Raw genomic sequence first — 19456 nt, 5'->3', positions numbered from 1 at the left:
GCCAGCATGAGTTTTCAGTGGGCATGCAGGGATAGGGCTTCGGGCAGGGGTGCCTGACAGTATGAGGTGTAGAAGAGAGCACAAGGAGCACAGTTTCCCTCCTACGGACAGGGATATTCCACTGTTTGTCTTCATTTACCCCAGACCAGTGACGTCCCACCACGCTGTGGGCCAGCCCTCGGCGATGTACCCTACAGAACAGTGCATGCTGCAGGTTTGAGCAGTACTACACGTCCTGGGCAGCATCTCTGGGCTGATGGCTCCCTCCAGGGCAAGCAGGCTGTACAACTATTCTTATTATCCCACTCTGATCTCATCTGCAAGGGAACGAGAAGCTACATTTCTGCCTTTTTATGATTGCTTAGTACATTGTGAAAAGGGACCTCGGTATATAAAGGTGTGGATAGTGTAGAGAATTCTGTTTGGAGAGGCATAAACAAGAGCTATGTTGTGTAATTGCATAGACTGAATACTACTGCTAAAATAAGACAGGAGGCTGAGGGCTGAGATCAACCTAAGAGTTAAACTATTTACCTAAAAGCATTGTCCAAATGCTTCTTGAACAGCATCAGGTAAATTCCCTGTAAAGGAACATAGCATACTCAAAGCAGTGGCTAAACACATGATTATGATTAATTTTAAAATAAACATGGAACAGTTGAGTATATGCCATATATCTGTGTAGGTGCCACGCATTATGTTTCTAATGTTTGAAGTTCTCTCCCATGGACTTACTGTTGCATGCAAAACAGAATTTCACCTGTCTTTAGTTAAAACAAAGCATTGGAAGTTACTAGGTCTATGTATTAAAAAATGTTCTGTCTTCTCTCACCTCCCCTCAAAGGTATTTTTAAATGTCATTTGCAGAAAGACTTCAGAAATTATTTACTGTCTTCCCTCACCACTGCATATTCCTAAGTTAGAAACTTCTGCTGATTTAATTCTCTGTCTCTCCAAAATTACTGCTGCAGTCCCAGGAGGTGAGAGTGTAAATATCATAAGTCTTCTTCTGTAGATCCATCAGCAGACACATTTTGTGCTGATGCACAACAGGGACTGTGCAGCAGCAAAGTGGAATTTTCCCTGTTGCTGAAAATTCCTGGCAGATGTGAGGTTGCTTCAATGTAAACTAAGGCTCAAAAATCTGGGCAGACTATAAGTACAATTACCAACTTGAAGCCCTTCAAGACTATGTGCCACATCTCAAAAAGATTTTGTACAGATATGGTATCAGAAAAGGAGCGCTTTCTTTATTAGTGAAACTGATTTGATCTTTAATTTTGCAGGTGCAATTTCATATACCAATTGCATCCCACAAGGATTGTGGTTACAAATTTTAGCAGATAGGTAGCCGTGTATTCGACTCACAGATTGCAAGCTAGCTACTCTTTTGATTAATTAAAATGGCATACTTGTATTCCCATCGATTCCTTCTTGGTGAGTGACAAAGCAAACCCAGGCTGAAACCAACTCTGCCTGGAGTTTTCTTTCAGCATGATCTTGACTCACCTCTGTCCAAAACAAAACCCAGGACTTTATCCCTTCATCCACATCATCCTGAGACAGGATAACTACAGGGAAAGCCTGGCTCAGAGAGGTTATTTGGACCTGGCCATAGTATGGAGTGATTTAGACTATTTAAATGAAATGCATCGTAATGCAACCAGAATTTAATGGATAAATGCAAACACAAAATACAGGTCATGCCTACAGACCTGTGGTGTGGGTGTCAACTGGAAAGCAGTAACTGCAGGAGTAGTCAGGGTTTCTGGTGTCAGAGGAAGCCAAATGAACTCCTACTGTGAAAGTGTTAAGAAAAGTGGTCAAGACCTTTGGGTGAATAAGGAGAGACCTAGCAAATAGAAGTAAGAGCGTAATACCACCCACACATTCAGCACTATGGAGATTGATAGTATAGTATTTAGCATCAATACCCACACTTCTTCAGGAAACAATGAAAAAGAGAGGAGGAAACAGAAAAGAGAAATAGGCATCTGTGAGGGTTGGAAAAAATCCTTTGCTGTGAGAGACTGCAAAGCACAATTGATTTTGTGTGTAAAAAAGGACAAAGTGGCTTAAATCCCGTGCAGAAGTGTCTTCATAAAAAGGTACTACTGCAAACCAGAGGGCTCTTTCCTCCAGCAGAGGAAAAAAAGTGGTTTCTTTAGCAGAAACCACTGGCTAGAAGCAGAAGCTGTGCACCTCCAACATGTGAAGGAAGGAAGGCAGACAGTTTTGCCCATAGAGGCGATCAGTTATTGGAACTAAGCGCTCCGTGAACTAGAAGCCACTCCACATCTTTATGTTTGTGGTTTACTGCCAGGTGCCTTTGTAGAAGGGATGCTTTCACCAACTACAGCTGCAGAATGGTAACTGTGTAAAATACAGTGCCCTGAAATACAAAGGTCATGTTATTTGATTAAATCATCTTTTTATCCTTAAATTCTACAAAGCATATTGGCAACAGGAATATCCAGATGTGTTTACTGGAGGGGAGGTACCGATTTTAAGGTCAGAAGCTTTTTTAGGGTAGATACTAAGATGAGATTTCCATGCAGAACAGCTTTTCAAATGCTGCTTCCTACAACCACATTTCACACACAACAGAAATAATTTCAGAAGATGGTGTTTGTTGACGGTTTCTTGGTTGGTTGGTTGGTTGATTTTTAGTAGTGATTTGAGAAGTGTTTATTATGATTTCATCTTTAAAACAGCTATAAGTACACAGATGCTGGAGACAGAGAAATTAGTATATAAAATGCATTTTCAAAATGAGTTATAAAAATTATCGGAGTTAGGTTTTCTTCTCATAAAAAAGTCCCAAGCTCACATCTGATATATTGTATTCTCATTGTTATCAGTACATGGTGTTCCTCTCAGCAGAACCCTGTGGGGAATCTTTTTTTCCCAGTAAGAGTAACCACAGTCCATGTGAAGCTGCTGACGTTGCTGTCGCAGGATGTCAGCACTTGTCCCTTGCTTTGCCCAGCTTCAAAAAGGGGCAGCTTGAAGCTGTTGTTGGTTTTGGGCCAGAATAACACAGTGGTGGACAAGAGAAGAGGAGATTCATGATTTGTTGGGAAAAGAAGGGGATATTTCTCTGCAAAGTTGATTTAAGAAAGTGGCCATCTGCTTCCAGCTACTCAGAAGTTTGGAATTTAGCCTGCGGAGTGTGTATTCCTGGGCAGAGGGCAGGAGAGGAGTTTAATGAAAATAGACTTTTTTTTTTCTTTTCCTTGTGGTCTTGGTGGATAAATGACATTTCATATGAGGAAAAATGAATTCTTTGTCAGCAAGGACTCGTTGATTGGGAACTTGTAGCAAATGTTCATTTTGTACCACTCCAGACATGAAGAACTAGAAAATGCAGTAATAAAGTATTGTTCTCTGGTACATTTTAATCCATGGCCTTACAAGCTACTGCTATAAAAATAGATGTAAGGCTACACTGGTAGAAATAACAAAACTCTGACAGAATACTACATAGATCCTCACATTCTTTTCATATGAGAAGTGAATTAAAAATTGAGTCAGCTGGCTGGGCTCTCACTTGAGAACAGAGGGCATGCAGTCTGTGTTAATTTGTTAAATTCTAGAGTAAATATTCTGTTCTTCCAGATATACACTGGTGTAATCATATAATTGCAAAACTATATTAAAAATGTTTCCTTCCATATAAGTTGCCCAAGGTTCATTAAAACCTCATGGCACTGAGTAACACACAAAATGTAAAACCTTAGTGAAAGTCCAAGTGAAACTGGTATTTCAGAGACATCTGGCATGACCTTCAGCTCTAGCTGAATCGTCTAGCTGAAATTCGTGACTGACTGCTCGTATGTTCAGAAATCCCCAAATCACTATTTTATTTTGTTTTGTTTCATTTGTTTTTTTTTGTTTGTTTGTTTGTTTGTTTTTGTTTTTGTTTTTTTGAAGTTAGGTAAGTGTAGAAATAACAGACCCGACCTGGAATAATAATGTGTTATATATGTGACCAACATGGTGAACAGTATTACCAACAACAGATCTGTACCACAGAAAATTTATAATACACGTCCAAGAGGGAAGATGTCAGCAGAGCAGGGATGCTGCCAACCCCGTTCCACAACTGGTTTTGGCACGGAGAAGCAGGTCCCGTGCTAGGGAGGCTCTTTCCCCAAGTTCCCCACTATCAGTTTTAACCCCAGTCTGATTCACTGCCCAAACACCTGTGTGGCCATAAGGAAGGAAGGGGAGGAAACGAGCAAATAAAGTGAGCAGGGAAGGGAGGAGAGGATGGAATCACCTTCTGTGACAGCAGCACTCCTTTTAAATGGTTTCAAGCACTCACAGAAGTGCAATGAGACTATCACTCTGGGCTTTGAAAGAGAATTTAAGACTAGGTGAAACTGTTTCCAAATTATCCTGCTTGCAGACTTAGAAGAATTAACAATGGTGATGATACCATTAGCAATTGGATTGAGTGCTTTGAGGCCTACACTTGAAAAATAAACTCAATCTCCTCAGTTGCCTGCAATTCTGACAGTGTACTCCACTTTTCTCTTGTAGATACAAAAAAACTGTGAGAAAGCCCACCTGCATGTTCTGTCAGACAGTATATAACTAGCAGTGTTTGAAAGGAGAATGTGAAAAGAAGCAGGCTGCTGTAACCACATAGGCAGAGCTGGGTCTTCTTTCTCTCATCTGTGTCATGAATGATAATTCATGGCATGCCACTCGACAACCTCCTGAGCCTCCTGTTCAAATGCATTACTGGAATAGCTTTGTTCTACCCGTCCCTGGCACTGCCTTAGACAAAACCCTGGCCCCTGCTGAATGCCATGCCAGGCTTCTCCTCACGTCATCCTTCGGAGGTGCTCGTTGTCAGTGTCATGATCGCCTCTCAGCACTGACTGCAGGGAATGCCAGGAGGTGGCAGTTGCTGATAGCCTGACTTGTCCCCTGCAGCTGAGACATCACAGAAGTTGTGGTGTCTCAGTTATGCATGAGGTCATCTGAATCCAGACTTCACCTCTCTCCTTATCTCCTCACTCCAGCAGTCTCCTGTTCCCTGTCTCCCTTCCCTGCTGCACAGCCTTTCTCTGCAGTGCAGTCTTCAGAATAATTTTTCTTTCCTCTGTTCATCTTTTGTTTCAATCCCTGCTTTGCTTGCTTTTTCAAGGGAAACAGTTTTTCAGCTTCTGGTTTTCACCTCTCCTGTGAAGACAGGCTGAGGGGGCTGGGGATGTTTGGCCTGCAGAAGAGAAGGCCCCAGGGAGACCTTACAGTGGCCTTCCAGTACCTCAAGGGGCCTACAGGATAGCTGGGGAGGGACTCTTTGTCAGGGGGTGTAGTGATAGGACAAGGGTTAATGGCTTTAAACTAAAAGAGGGAAGATTTAGATGAGATATTCAGAGGAAATTCTTTACTATGAGGGGAGTGAGGCCCTGGCACAGGCTGCCCAGAGAAGCTGTGGATGCCCCATCCCTGCAGGTGCTCAAGGCCAGGCTGGATGGGGCTTTGGGCAACCTGGTCTGGTGGGAGGTGTCCCTGCCCATGGCAGGGGGGTGGGACTGAGTGGGCTTTAAGGTTCCTTCCAACCCAAACCATCCTGTGATCCTGTGATTCCCCACCTCAGCCTTCTTTCCCCATTATCTCTCTCCATATCCCTGTGGTGTTGTCTTCAGTATTCTTGGTTCTCACTTCTAAATGTTGTCTTCTTCAGCTTTCTCTTAGTTTCCTATGTTTACTGCCATAACCACTGATGATGTCCTACCAACCTATTTCCAGAGCTGACGGTCCTCTTGAAAAAAAACAAGCAAATAAACAAACAAACAAAAAAACACCACCACCACCAACAAAAACCTTTCTCTTGAGGTCCTCTGTGCTATCTTTTCCAGATCTTGTCCTCAGACTGTTTTCTATTCAGCTTAAGTTAAATATTTGTTTGACATATTTCTCGTGGTATGTTTCTCAGCAGGCATTTTCAGTGCTTCATAAAAGATGGATAATACACAGTTCACTTAAGGATTCTCTTGCTCAGTGACACACATAGTAGTGTTACTACCATTATCTCCCTTCAGATGCAGTGGATGTAACAGAAATTTTTCTCAATACTTTTGCTCTGTTTTTCGTTCTCTTGTCTTACTCCATGAATCTCCGTCTTCGCAGCAAACTGTGCTTGCCAAGTGAACGAATTAAGGATTTCACTGTGGAAATCCAGGGAAAGCACTATGTATCTCCTAGGAAGGGCAGCCAACCTCCATGAAGCAGGGAGTCACAAGGTCCTAAGAGTTAAGAACCCAAAGCTGCTTATGTATGTTTCTCATCTTAGAAAAAAAAAATTATTGTCACAGCACCAGCAGCAAAGAAATGCTGTCTCTACACAGCACTACACAATCTTAAGGTCTTGCTTGTCATATGCAAGTAAAAAAGCCGATACTGGAGTCAGTACAGTTGCAATCTGGAGTGAAAATTTGGCTTTTGGGGTTTGATATTTTGGCCTCACTGTGTTACTTAAACTCCCATAAGCATAACAGAGATAGCAACAGTGGTAAAAATTACCCTAAAACTGAAACTTGAAGTGCTTGGTGACCAGAGTTAGTATCCAAACATCAAACCCAGTCTGGTGAGTGAATCTGGAACCTAGGGAAGGAGGGCAAGAAGGTGAGGAAAGGGTCAGGCATTGATCCTTGCTTGTTTTCCCCAGCACTCTGCTCCTTGCTTGTGTTGTCCCCTAAGGTTTCCAGGGAATTTGGAATCATATCCATTTGCTATCCACTGAATTTGGTGTGATTTGAATCTTTATATTACAGTGCCCAGTAGAACAAGGGTCTGCCTCTAGCTAAAGCCTCTGGCCCCTGCCATAACATGAGCAGCGCATGTTAATTATAAAGATAACCATGTTGCTAATTAGAGGAACACTGAGAAGGTGTACCTGCTTGCCTGGAGCTGTTGTTGTGGCAGTGATTTTATCACAGGCTTTGTGCTAATGTGACTGCATGTTTGGAAAGTTATGTTTGCAATTAAGATTTTCATTGCCTGTGTCACTGTTTGCACCCATGGTGCGCATCATTATAGGCTGCCTACAGACTTTTTATGTACTTTATTTAATGCTCTGTCTCACATGTAAAGACTTGTAACAAAGACCAGTCCCTGTCAAACACCTCATCAATCTCAGCTGTGTTTTTTGGCCAGAAGAAAGCTGAGTGTAGGGCAGAGATGCCTTTGGCAATGGAGGAGGCCGGTCAACTATGCTCAGGCATTGGGATGGGACTGGGGGCCCTGGGGTTTAATCCTTCCAGTGATAGAAGCTCCCACCATGATGCTGGCAAATCGCCCTGGCAATGCTGTGAGAGCCCCATTTGCTTTGTACATACGGGAACTGGGAGGATGAATTCACTCATATGTGCTGGGCTTCTCAGCATGAAAATAAATACAGAGTACACACAAAACTAAATATAAAATTTGTTCATATGCACAGTTCTGTAGGCTCTCTTATGTGTATAGACTTTAAAAAAAAATAGGTGCATTCACATTTATTTATAACTATATGCTAGAGTTCTGTGCTATTTATATAAGTACATATATACAGGCACATATACATACACAAAGTTAGAGGGTACACGCATTGTAGGTTTACAGTCAATTCTCCACAATAACTTTAAGTATCCTTTGTTAGGTATGTGCCTGTGTGCACTGCAGTACTATGCCAACCCTCTGAATCATCAGGAATATATACTGCAGAACATGTTGAAAGAGAGTAGGGAAAAACATATTGTGTGTATGTATACTATTTATGTGTTCGATGTATTATCATTATTTAAAATACAAGACATATACACAGAACTCACAGTAACAGCTTTCAAATTTTCTGATTATAGTTAAATATCTCATTGTTAGAAGAAGTCTACAGATTAGTTTGTGAATGGAGAAAAGGAAAAAAAAAAGGATGAAGAAGAAGAAAATAAATTGATTTGAACCTGATCTTGGAAGGAATTGGGGTCTACTTCTGAATAGGATAGAAAATTCATAGTAATAAATTGTCTCACGAGATTTCCAGTGTTTATTTTCTGTTGGGTATAAACTAAGCAGGCTCTTTACTGATGTTTTTATAGTAGTCATTTGGTAACTAATCTTGGGCTAAATGGCTAATCTTCAGATTTAAATCTCTGTTGAGATGATATTTTAAGGCATTGGGGACTGGAAACATTTAGAACTCTGATTAAGTGATTTATTGCTTATCCTCTACTTAATAGAGCCTATGGACTGATATATAAAGACCATTATGGAATTTAAATGAATATGTGCTCCATTTGGGGATCTTAGTAAATTATACAAAAATAGCTAATTAAACCCTACCTCTCCCAATGTAATTTGGATAGCTGCAAAGTACTGTAATTGGTTGAACAGTAAATAGAAATTGTATTATGTCTGTTTTAGAGGAAAGCATTGATTCTGTTAGTGTAGAAAAAAAAATTATACCCATGGGACCTTTTTACAATTAAAATAGGTTATTTATAGGCAAGGAGCTCCCCTGGGCCATTTAAGAAAATGTAGATGTCCTCCTTGGGCTTTAATTACCCAGGAGCTTTACCCTGTGAGATGCTAACTACATTTTTTTTTCCACCAAAGTGCTGAATTACTCACTGGCTTGTAAAACATATCCCATTAAGTAACTTGTTGAGTGCTACTTTTTTGATATTGTCAAATGTAATTTTAACATCCCCATTACTAATTCTGTAGATAACAAGGAACACCTCTCTTTGCAGAGTTTATCTGAATTTTCATAGAATCACAGAATCATCTAGGTTGGAAAAGACCTTCCAGATCATCAAATCCTACTATCAGCCTGACCTACTAGGTCCTGTCACTAAACCAGGTCCCTTAGTGCCACAATTTCTGTTTCCAATGAGGAATCAGAGCAATAGCTTATATGTAAGGTGGGTTTTAACTAACAGCCCGGGTTTCCCCAGGCCCTGTTCGTTTCTGTCTTATCCACAGACCTCTCCTCACTTGTGCTAGGTCATCAAATACAGCCCTTTCCCATTGCAAGCAAACAAGTTCAATAATCTCTTCCCTAAAATGATAAATTTTAGCTTAAAAGTAGTTATCTTTTCCTCTGTACCCGAAGGAAGGCATCTTCAGAACCTCTTGTAGCTCAAAGACCTGTATTTCCAAGTTCACATCCTTTTATTCTTATGTACATGTGCTTTGACCTTAAAGTACCTCTCCATCTCCTCGTGTTCATCTCCATGGTGTGTTTGTAGAAAACGATCATATTTAAGCTTTAGCACTGTTTTCTTAGGCAGAAGCAGATAGTGTGCTTGGCTCCCCACCGTGGTACAAGCTGTATGTTTCCCAGGTCAGATGTGATAGCCCCAAAATTTGGGTGAGCAGAGCTGTGTTTAGTCCTAGATGACCTCTCACAGGGGCTTTCCATAAAGCATTTAAACTTCCCTCTTCTCTCTTTCCTACAGCCTATGCTTATATTCCCTTTTTTAAGAGCTGTATCATAGACATATTTGCAGTCATCCTATGACTGAATAAGCAGCACAGTCCTTTCCTTTTGCTGTTACTTCCAGCTGATGAGTCTCCATCTTCCATTCAAAATTCCTGTTAATTTTGCCTAAGATTATGACCTTGGACTTTATGGTGTTTTATTTTTCTTCTTGTGTCCATTACCCTCACCCTAAATATCATCCAGCTTGACAAGCATGGTGTTTTGACTCTCCCTTTGAAAAGATACATACTATTATTTTGCTGTGGTAGTTAAATGGCTTCCAGTCAGGATTTAGACTGAAAAAGATCCAAATCACAGACATGGAAAAAAATTAAAAAAAAAATAAAATGTTCCTACAGTGAGGATGAAATGATTTCACTCTATGGAAAGTCTCTTTTTACCTCTACTCTGTAGCTGTTCAGTAGCCAGCCAAATTAATTTCCATGTGCTGTAAAGAAAAAATAGATCTTGGACATTGAGTGAGTTTTAAAATTTATTTTTCACATTTACTTTTCCATGATGTTCTGAAACTTCATTTAAAGCCCTGGCTAAGCCAAGGAAAAGCAGGAATGAGAAACTAAAGCAAACTGGGAAGTTACCTGAGCACTTAAATGTGATTTAATGCAAGGTTTCACTGGACATTCTTGCTATTAGTTTCTACTATTTTCCTGATCACTTCATGTATCACCAGTCACAGTAGAAAGAAAATTAAGCAAAAAATGCCCACCCAGCGAGGCAATGATGTGAGTCATGGTAGCGTTGCAGCCTTCCCATAAGAAGACAGAGCTGCTTCATTCTCTGAATCATAGGATCATTAAGGTTGGACAAGACCTCCGAGATCACCTGGTCCAACCATCCCCTACCACCAATGTCACCCACTAACCCATGTCCCCAAGCACCACGTCCAACCTCTCCTTGAACACCCCCAGGGACGGTGACTCCACCACCTCCCTGGGCAACCCGTCCCAGTGCCTGACTGCTCTTTCTGAGCAGAAATGTCTCCTCATTGCCAACCTGAACCTCCCCTGGTGCAACTTGAGGCCATTCCCTCTGGTCCTGTCACTGGTTACCTGTGAGCAGAGGCCGACCCCCAGCTCCCCACAGCTTCCTTTCAGGCAGTTGCAGAGAGCAATGAGGTCTCCCCGAGCCTCCTCTTCCCCAGACCAACCCCCCCCAGCTCCCTCAGCCGCTCCTCACAGGCCTTGTGCTGCAGGCCCCCCACCAGCCCCGTAGCCTTGCTCTGGACACGCTCCAGGGCATCGCTGCCCAGCCTCAGTGTTTCTATCCCGCTTATGCAACCGATCGCGAATATCCACCTTTTCCCTTGGGGGAGGAAATAAGCAGATAGATAGATAAATAAATAGATAAGCCCCTGAGCGTTACAAAACTCCCCGCGCTCATTGCAGAGGGCTGTGCCGTGCTCTTGCAGTCCCCGGCAGCGCCGCAGAGCTCCGGCGGGCAGCGGCCGTCCTCGGGATTTAAATCAGCCCCTGAGGGACGAGTCCTTGCTTCGGGGGCGGGTGTGGGGTGGGGATATGGGGTCGCAGGGGACGGGCGCGGAGCAAGGCGAGCCGCGGGCGGCGGAGGCAGAGCCGGGCGGGATGCGCCGAGCCCCGGGGGCGTCTGGCTGGGGTGCGGAGCAGGAGGGAGATCGGCATGAGGAAGACCCGCCTTTCGCCGGGAGCCCGGGCTCCCCGTCGGACCGCAGCGCTGCCAACTTGCCCGATCTTCCCCAAATCGCCTCCCCCGGCCCTGCCCGCGGGCCCCGCAGCGCTCCCGGGGCGCCCCCAAAGCCGGAGCATCGCCCCCAAGCCGGGGGACGGCTCCTGTCGCCATGGGCCACTGCTGCTCCGCCGGCTTTCCCTGCTCCCGGGGCCAGGACGGGACGGTAACCGTGTCCTCTTCTTCCCCTTGAGGGGTCGGTGGGGAGGGGGCGATGCTCGCCCTACAGGGGGCTGCGGGGTTTGGGGGCAGCGCCTGGCCCCGCGCTCCCAGGGGAGGCTCGGGGGGGATGGCGCAGAGAGGAGGGTTGGGTGAGGATGGGTCCTGCCGGTTGGGTTTTTGTTCTGGGGGGCTTTTCGGCCGGTTTTCGTAACCCTGTGGAGCACGAGTGAGGAAAGAAACTTGCCGAGTTTGAGTTTGAAGCCTCTGGTTTACCTCTCTGCTGCTCCTCCTTTCTGGCGTGTTGGAAATCCCATCCAGAAGTGAAAAGGGGGGAAAAGTGCATGTTTTCGTATGCCATTTCTTATTTATGAGGCTAAACCAAGCAAATTCCCGGGCATCAAACGGGTCGGGTAGCAAACGCCAGCACGGAGGTAAGGGCATAGCTACAGGTAGCAGGAGAGCAGCCTGTGCGGGAGCACAACGCCAGCACACAGCTTTCAGGCGATTTTTCTGGGCATTTGCCTGGCTTTTAAGTGCCTACAGAAGACGGAGAGAATGAGCATATGCATTTAATTTGCTTAATAGAAAATATTTTGGCAGAAACACATCCCGGTGCAGTATATTTCCTTAGAGTTTGGCTTTTGAAAGTATTCACATACGCAGTCTAATTAAAGGCTGACATTGTCTCCTGCTTACCTAATAACGTGTTTAGCTTGGGGTATGCTGTTAACCAGGTTAGGGAAAAGGTATGGCTTAATATAAAACTTGTTAGAGTAGAGTCACTGGGGGATATGGAGGTGATCAGCTCTGCCTGTAAGCTTTAACGAAAGTAAATTGTGAGGGAGGATTACCTGATACCCGGCGTGATTGAAACAGCACCCTTTTTGGAAGGAAGGCAGCAGATCAGAGTGAACATCAGCCTCAGTGGGAGCCAGTTATTTCTTCTACAAGTATCATCTGAGATATTTATTGATACAAGAGAATTCCCAATGTATATGCTTTTCTTCCCATTGATAATATATGGCCTGTCCCCGGGGAACTCTAAATAAAGCACAGCAGTGACTAAGCAACACCTACGGTCAGTCTTTTTTTTTTTTTTTTTTAATATTTTGAAAGTGCTGGATACACAAAAGTCATTCTGAAGGAGCAGTTTTAATAATGAGTGCCAGAGAGCATCTGCATGCAGTTCATTTTCTAGGTGGCACTGTAGGGAAGTAGGAAATGTTTGTGGACATACTGTGCATATATTTGGACCTACAATAAAGCACACTGCAAGTGTGTTAGTTAGCAGGGAGACGTGTGTCGATTTGGAGCTGTCACCCCAAGCTACTGTGCAAACTTCCTAGCAGCAGGTCAACTTCCTACCTGGGTCGGGGCAATCCTCTGATCCTCCCAGCCTAATCTGTGCCATTTGTGAAATAGACCTACTGTTGCTTACCTATTGTTAAAAAGTATGTGGAGGTTTAATTAATTAGCATTTCTAATGAATTAGTATCTCTTGGGCAGTTTTCAGGGGAAATTCAAGGGCAAACCTCAGCTCTGCTTCACTATCCCACAGTTGTCCCTGGTCCAAAGCAAAACCTCAACCTTGCTGATGTCTCCTTAGCATCTCCTGATGTCCTCCTGTCTAGCTGTCATTTGGGGCTCCATGCAACTGAAGGGTTCCTCACTACTTTCCTTTTAACTCTATTCAGACAGCACCAGCACCTTGCACATCCTCAGGCATCCTTTACAAAATGATTTTCCCAGTTCCCTCAGCTATCCCTAAATCCTGCATGTTTTCTTCTGAATTACACTGCTAAGTTATGGCCACTGTCACCTAATGGGACAAATTCCTCCTCCCTGCCTACCTGCCAGTTTTCCTGGAGCAGCTTGGATGCTGCACCAATGGAAGTCCTAGCTCAGTCTGTCCCCAGGGAGTTTTGAATTGAATCAAGAATACACAAGAACCACCTTCAGTGCCTGTTTTATTAGCTGAAATGTAGTCCACTGCTTAGTTTTTCACAAGAGAAATATTGGGAGGTCTGTATGCTTTAAAGCTTATGATAGGAAAAAGAGTTGTTAGTGAGGCTTTTATTCAACCAAGCATTAGTTTTAGCACAGAGCAAACACACCATTCTACCTGTTCTGTTCTATTTTTCTTGCTGGCTGAGGAGCTGGGACATATTCCAGACACAAGACTTAACCGTTGTGTTACAGAGTGAAATATGAGGAATAAGTTTTTCTTCATCTCCATCATGAGCGTGATTTTATTTTATGAAAAGTATTTCAGTGTCAGAGTCATTTCTTGGGATGCAGCCAATGGAAGACCTTTCTCATAGGTCTTCCAAGCAATAATTAAATCCATCATTCATTAAAAGTACCCCAAAAATAAAAGCAGCATTTTGCTTTGTGCAAAAATCAGTCTTGCTTTCAAAATTTTAGGGAAAAAAATCCTGAGTCAGATCACGTCAATATTTTCTTGCCTGCCATTTAACTGCTGCAGTGAAAAAATTAATATTTGCACAAATTTCTGAGAGTGTCTGTGGCCTTTTCAGCCATTGGAAACAGCTGTGTCAGTAGAGTGGTAGCTGAGACTTTTTAAACCTAAGTTGGATTTGGCCCTCAGTCGCTCTGAGAGGCTCGGCTCCTACTTTGGAGCTCTGTAGAGATGCCGAGCCTGTTAGGCACAAAGCTTGTGTAAGGGCAGAAAGGATCCTGCCTGCTCTGTCTTCTCTTTCAAATACTCTCTTGGGAGAGATATTAGCGAAGATTGATTAATTGAATGGGATAGCCCATTAATTTTGTTTCTCACACATTTCTTTTGTCAGACTTTACCTTGCGTGCTCATGAATTTCCTAATTGATTTGATGTTTTGACAGCGGACCCCTGTGAATCTCTGCATTGGACCTGATAGCTTTTCCTTTTCACATCAGATTCAGTTTTGCTCTACTGTAACATTTGGTTTCCTAAGCACTGGCATTCCCAGTTCCCTGGCTGTACTGGGGCACTGTGCAGAGTCCCACTGATGATAACAAGGAGAGACTTTTTCATTTCCTATTAACATTGTGTTGACAGTGGTCCCAGGAACACGTGCGGTCCAAACCGATCACTTTGCAGTGACAAAGCAGGTTACAGTACCAGAAAATGTCAAGGATTTGTAAGTGTACATCCAGGAAACCACGAGGCTGATACAAAGATTAGCCAAAACTACACCTTGCCTCTCGAGGTAGCACCAGAGACAGCCGAAGCATCTGTCCCAGTGGGGTGCTGCCCATGCTTGAGGATGAGTTATGGGACAGCATCTTAAAGCTGGCACCATGGTGACTCTCCACTCTCTGAAGAGCATCCTCAAGGGAAGGACAAACCTTATCTAAGATAATATATAAAAAAAAGAGTCTGTAGCATTTCTTATGTAGGAGCAAAATTTAAACAACTTTTTTTAACTAGGCTGTGTTTTGTTGTTGCTGTTGTTTTGTTTTGTTTTTAGCTTACTTTTTGTTTTCTCCATGTAAATACAATGATAGCAATCCCATTGAGTTCTGCTCATCTGTAGGTGCTGGCAATGATTTATTCAGGGCTCCCTTGCCCTAAATTGTTTTAAATTCTGGGAGCTGGTAACCTGAGTGGATGCTTCCCATCTGCGAGTCCTGTATGCAGTACATCCCCGTGCACATGCCTTCAAGGGCACCCGTCCTGGCAGTCTGTCAAGAACACTTCCTAAAATGACTTCAGTGAGCTAACCAGACCGCATGGGCAGATGCAGTGATATTCTCCAAAAGGGGAAACATTATCTCTGCAAGACTGCTGTTTTAGGAGTCTGTGCGAGGGGCTATGATTTTTAACATACCAGGCTATTTTTAGCTGGATCTTTTTATTTCTTTGTGGCTTTTTTTTTTAACTACAGGAATAAATAAATAAATAATAAAAACCACTGCATTTTATTCTGAGCCTAATGCAGTCTGGAGAATCTGCAGTCCTGGCACACGATGCCCTGTGCATTAGTCAGCAGTGTATGGAGCTGCTTGGAGAAGCCCAGCGCTGCTCGTCTGGCTTCTTCTCATACCTGAGTAAGAAAGACATCCACGTAGCCAGGTGCTCCTCGGGCACTCAGGACTCCCTGGTCAGCTCTGCTGATTGTTTGGTTTACAGCAAAATTTTCTGGAGAGTTGAGGTCCTTGGAACTGGCAGAAATCATCCCAAAAAGGACACTGTGTAAAGGATTACCTTGAATTCTGGATTACAATTTCCTGGTATTACCAAAACCAAAGCAGTTCCGTGTTTCTTTTAACAGCATTAAAGTTAAATGCAGGAAAAATAAAGAGAAACATTAGGCTCTTAAAACTTTTTTTCCCACTTTCATTAGATTATTATTGGTCTTGTTTGCTTATTACTGAAAGATTTACTTCCTAGGAGTCGATTTAATTCCATTTGCTACTACATTGCCTTGTCTCTTGAATGTGATTTTTCTGTGGTGCCCTTTAAAGATTCTCAGTCTTTTCTAACCTGGGACATGTTTATAGCAGCCTGATCTAGTTTCCCTAATTGCCAGGGACATGGCCAGCAGGATGGTTTCCTTTGCCTTCTTCCTAAGAGGAGTCAGGATGCTTTCTGACTTCAAGTGCCTTTACTCTTGGATCAGTAAGCTGGGATTTACTGCATTAAACTAAATTCCTATAGATTTTCCTGAGGCTTTTCTTCGTCAGTTTGCACAAAACTCATGAGATATCTACTGCCAAAGTCCTTCCATGTTGGTAATAAAACCTTAGCATTGTTAATGTAATTATGTTTTATCTTTCCTTTGTCCAGCTCATGTTTTAATTTGTTAAGTATTCAATCTCTTTTGAGACAGGTCAAGGGAAGGAACTCCCATCCTTTCCAGACAATGAAATACCAGAAGTAAATGTGGAAATAGGCATGAGCATCAGGCCAGTAGTGGTGTCCATATGTGTAGGGCATGCCCACCATGTCTTGAATGGTGTAAGCACCATAATCTGCTCTGCAAATTCAACTGCATGAGCATATTGCTATGGTTTTTTTTATTACTATGGTAAATGCAGGCACAAGTAGATGGAAGATCTAACAGAGCTACTAATACCATCTTGTACATGCAGTCCAACCACGAATGGTTCACAGATTGAATGAATGCAAGTGTCTTTTTAGACACGTAGCAGTAATTAGTGTATTCTGTGCTGTCGTGTGCACATCAGCTCGTGTATTCATACAGAACAAAGGTATTTGTGGCTAATGAGTGGTGGCTCCTAAGCTTGATTTAAAAAATGGATGAGTTTATTATAATCCTCCCTACCCATCCCGCCACCTCAGAAGAAATGTGAGGAATCGATATAATCTGCTTTGCTGAATGAACATGTGAAAGTGCTTACCTGGGATATACCTGGGGACTATATATATTTTTCTCTCTTTTCTTCCTTAAACAGAAAGAAAATGCCCTTGTGAAAATAAACAATTTAGGAGTGGAGATTGCAAAGATCAGGGATGAAGTTGGTAAGTAGCACAAGCAAAGTAACAATAAAAGCATAAGTAACAATAAAAGTGAGAAAACACAGCGTGATGAGAAGGGGGAGCTTGGGACCGCTGCGCACGGTGACTGGGGATGCATCGCTTACTTGTGTCTGTGTGTTTCGTAGTCCAGTTACAAACCAAAGGACAGCAAGCTCAAAACTTGAGTATTAAAATCTCTGAAGCCTCTGGCGTGTTGAAAGACAGCAAATGCAATGTGTCACATTCGGTGTGTGTATTCCCTGTGTCTCTACATGTGCCACATTTCTGTTTGGTTTCTGATCAAGGCAGGAGGGACAGAGATAGGGTAAAGACATCACAACTCTTGGAAGAGGAGGTGAGCTATTGTGCTGGGTTCAGCCAAAAAAAATGAGTTGTTTTTGGCTGAAATCTCCCAAGAACAGGTAAGATGTTGGGGTCATCTACCCCACAGCAAATGGAGAGGAGGCAGGACACCTGGAGGGAGGATGGTCAGGACAGAGGACACCTCACGTACAAGGTGCAACCACCGCTGGATCTCTGAGCAGGACCTCTCAGGTTTCCCTGCCTGTGAGACCCAGGTGCTGGGTCAGGCACTGAGCAGGGATTGTGTCGTGTGGCAGGAGGCTGGTTTGACTAGCACAGAGTGGTTCAGGCCAGCCCCGTGCAGGGGGGACATGGCTGTAGATCCTTCCTGGCAGGCAGGGCTATGCTTTGCCTTCACTTTGCCCATGACAAGCCACCACAGAAGAGCTGGGCACAGACCTTTTCTGATGCTTGACAGCTTATGCTGTGGAGATATGTATGGGCTTCCTCACTGGTCCTGTGGGGATGTGTGCTGGAGAGGAGCTGTCTGTGTCCACCTCCTCCTGAACAAACCACCACTCAAGGAGACAGTGAGATGTTGAGCAGAGGTGAGCGGGATGGCTGGTAAGCCATCAGAGGTACTCATCTCTGTACAACCCTGAGACACAAGATGTACAGATAGAAGGAATCATGGACTTCATAGAATCAGAGGATAGTTTGGGTTGGAAGGGACCTTAAAGCCCACCCAGTCCCACCCCCCTGCCATGGGCAGGGACACCTCCCACCACACCAGGTTGCCCAAAGCCCCATCCAGCCTGGCCTTGAGCACCTCCAGGGATGGGGCATCCACAGCTTCTCTGGGCAGCCTGTGCCAGGGCTTCACCACCCTCTGAGTAAAGAATTTTCTCCTAATATCTAACCTAAACTTACCCCCTTTTAGTTTAAAACCATTCCTCTTTGTCCCACCACTCCACTGATGAAGAGTCCCTCCCCAGCTTTCCTGCAGCCTGTTTTAGGTACTGGAAGGCCACTGTAAGGTCTCCCCAAAGCCTTCTTTTCTCCAGGCTGAACAACCCCAACACCCTCAGCCTGTCTTTGTACCATGCAGTGGGGGAGTACATGTTTTAAGCAAGCAGATTCAGTCCAGGGGAGGTTTGAGGCAGCATTGTGGTATCATAATTTTACCTTTTCTTCTGTTTTTCAGAATACTTGTTGAAAAGTTCTCAGGTCTTTTTTGGGTAGTTTTAATTGGTTATTTTCACTGCAATGAAGTTGTGGTTCTGACTTGTCTCAGTCACTTTGATAAGCAGTCTCTCGTTCACTTAAAGTTAATCAGCCCAGATGAACAGCATGGGCGTTGGTCAGAAATTCCAGATTTCTCATGTGTACGTTCACCATGTAAAATTCACAGATGCAAATGTCTGGATGAATCAGTAAAATTAGGCTTGACTAGTCAGGGTTGGTACAGGTGGTTTGTCCAATGTTTAGTTGTTTAGACAATAGCTCTAATTAAGAAATATTATTTAAGGGCTGAATGTGCCTTGTCTTGAAAGCACATAGTGTCTCATGGCTTCAACAGAAACTGATTGCAGGATTCTGGTGCACAAAGCAATGAAACCATGAGATATAATCATGTTCAGAGGAGTCAGAGTGCATTTTTAAAGAAATTTTGTTTGGTAGATAAAATCACTGCTTAAATAATAACAGTGGTGGATCTTGTGTATGAGGATCCATCTCACCTGGCTTCAGATAGGGCAAAGTTGGATGTCTGCTGTAGGTTAGTTCTCATGGTTTCCCATAAAGTCAATGAAGAGAGAAGAGTTGAGGGTGATCCATCTCTGGCAGGTTAATGTCCAGGAGTGTCTCTCTAATCACAATTATTCACCTAATTTCAAACATTTGCATATGAGCTAAGTGTCAAAGCTCATTTTAGGCGTCAGACGCTGAGGTCACATATGGGAGACAAGTGCTGTTTAAGACACCCCAAGGAATCTCAGACATCCACATGTGTAAAACACAGCCTATAGAGCCCTGTACCCTTCTGGACCCAGGCAAGGTATTTAGGTTCAGATAACACCATCCACCTTTACCTCTAGCACAGCTGTAAAGTAACAGACCTCATCTGAAACCAGCACACAATGAAATAAGAAAGTGCTCCTCCCTTCTCAGCCCAGGGAGGATTGTGTGTGTCTACGGCTATATAAACACTGAGGGACTTGTTATTTTATGCAATAAGATTTCCTCACGTATTTTGCTAGAAATAACAAGGCTAGAAAAACACTACAAGCAATTGTTCTATACTCTAGATAC

At 43.4% G+C, this 19456-nt stretch overlaps 1 protein-coding gene across 5 annotated transcripts in view; it reads left to right on the top strand.

Moving 5' to 3' along the window:
* Positions 1-19456, top strand: part of MTUS2 (microtubule associated scaffold protein 2) — a 275206-nt gene that overhangs the window by 233308 nt on the left and 22442 nt on the right. For all 5 annotated transcript variants that reach the window (XR_011806475.1, XM_072032648.1, XM_072032650.1 and 2 more), the window contains one exon: positions 16780-16846. Coding sequence is in view for 4 of the 5 variants with exons in the window: in XM_072032648.1 (XP_071888749.1) it covers positions 16780-16846 (67 nt within the window). In the remaining variant the exon portion in view is untranslated. The remainder of the gene's footprint in view (positions 1-16779; positions 16847-19456) is intronic.

The sequence above is a fragment of the Anas platyrhynchos genome, chromosome 1 (assembly GCF_047663525.1).
Source record: "Anas platyrhynchos isolate ZD024472 breed Pekin duck chromosome 1, IASCAAS_PekinDuck_T2T, whole genome shotgun sequence".
In the NCBI taxonomy this organism is placed as follows: Eukaryota; Metazoa; Chordata; class Aves; order Anseriformes; family Anatidae; genus Anas; species Anas platyrhynchos.
This window is presented reverse-complemented; position numbering and strand designations above follow the sequence as displayed.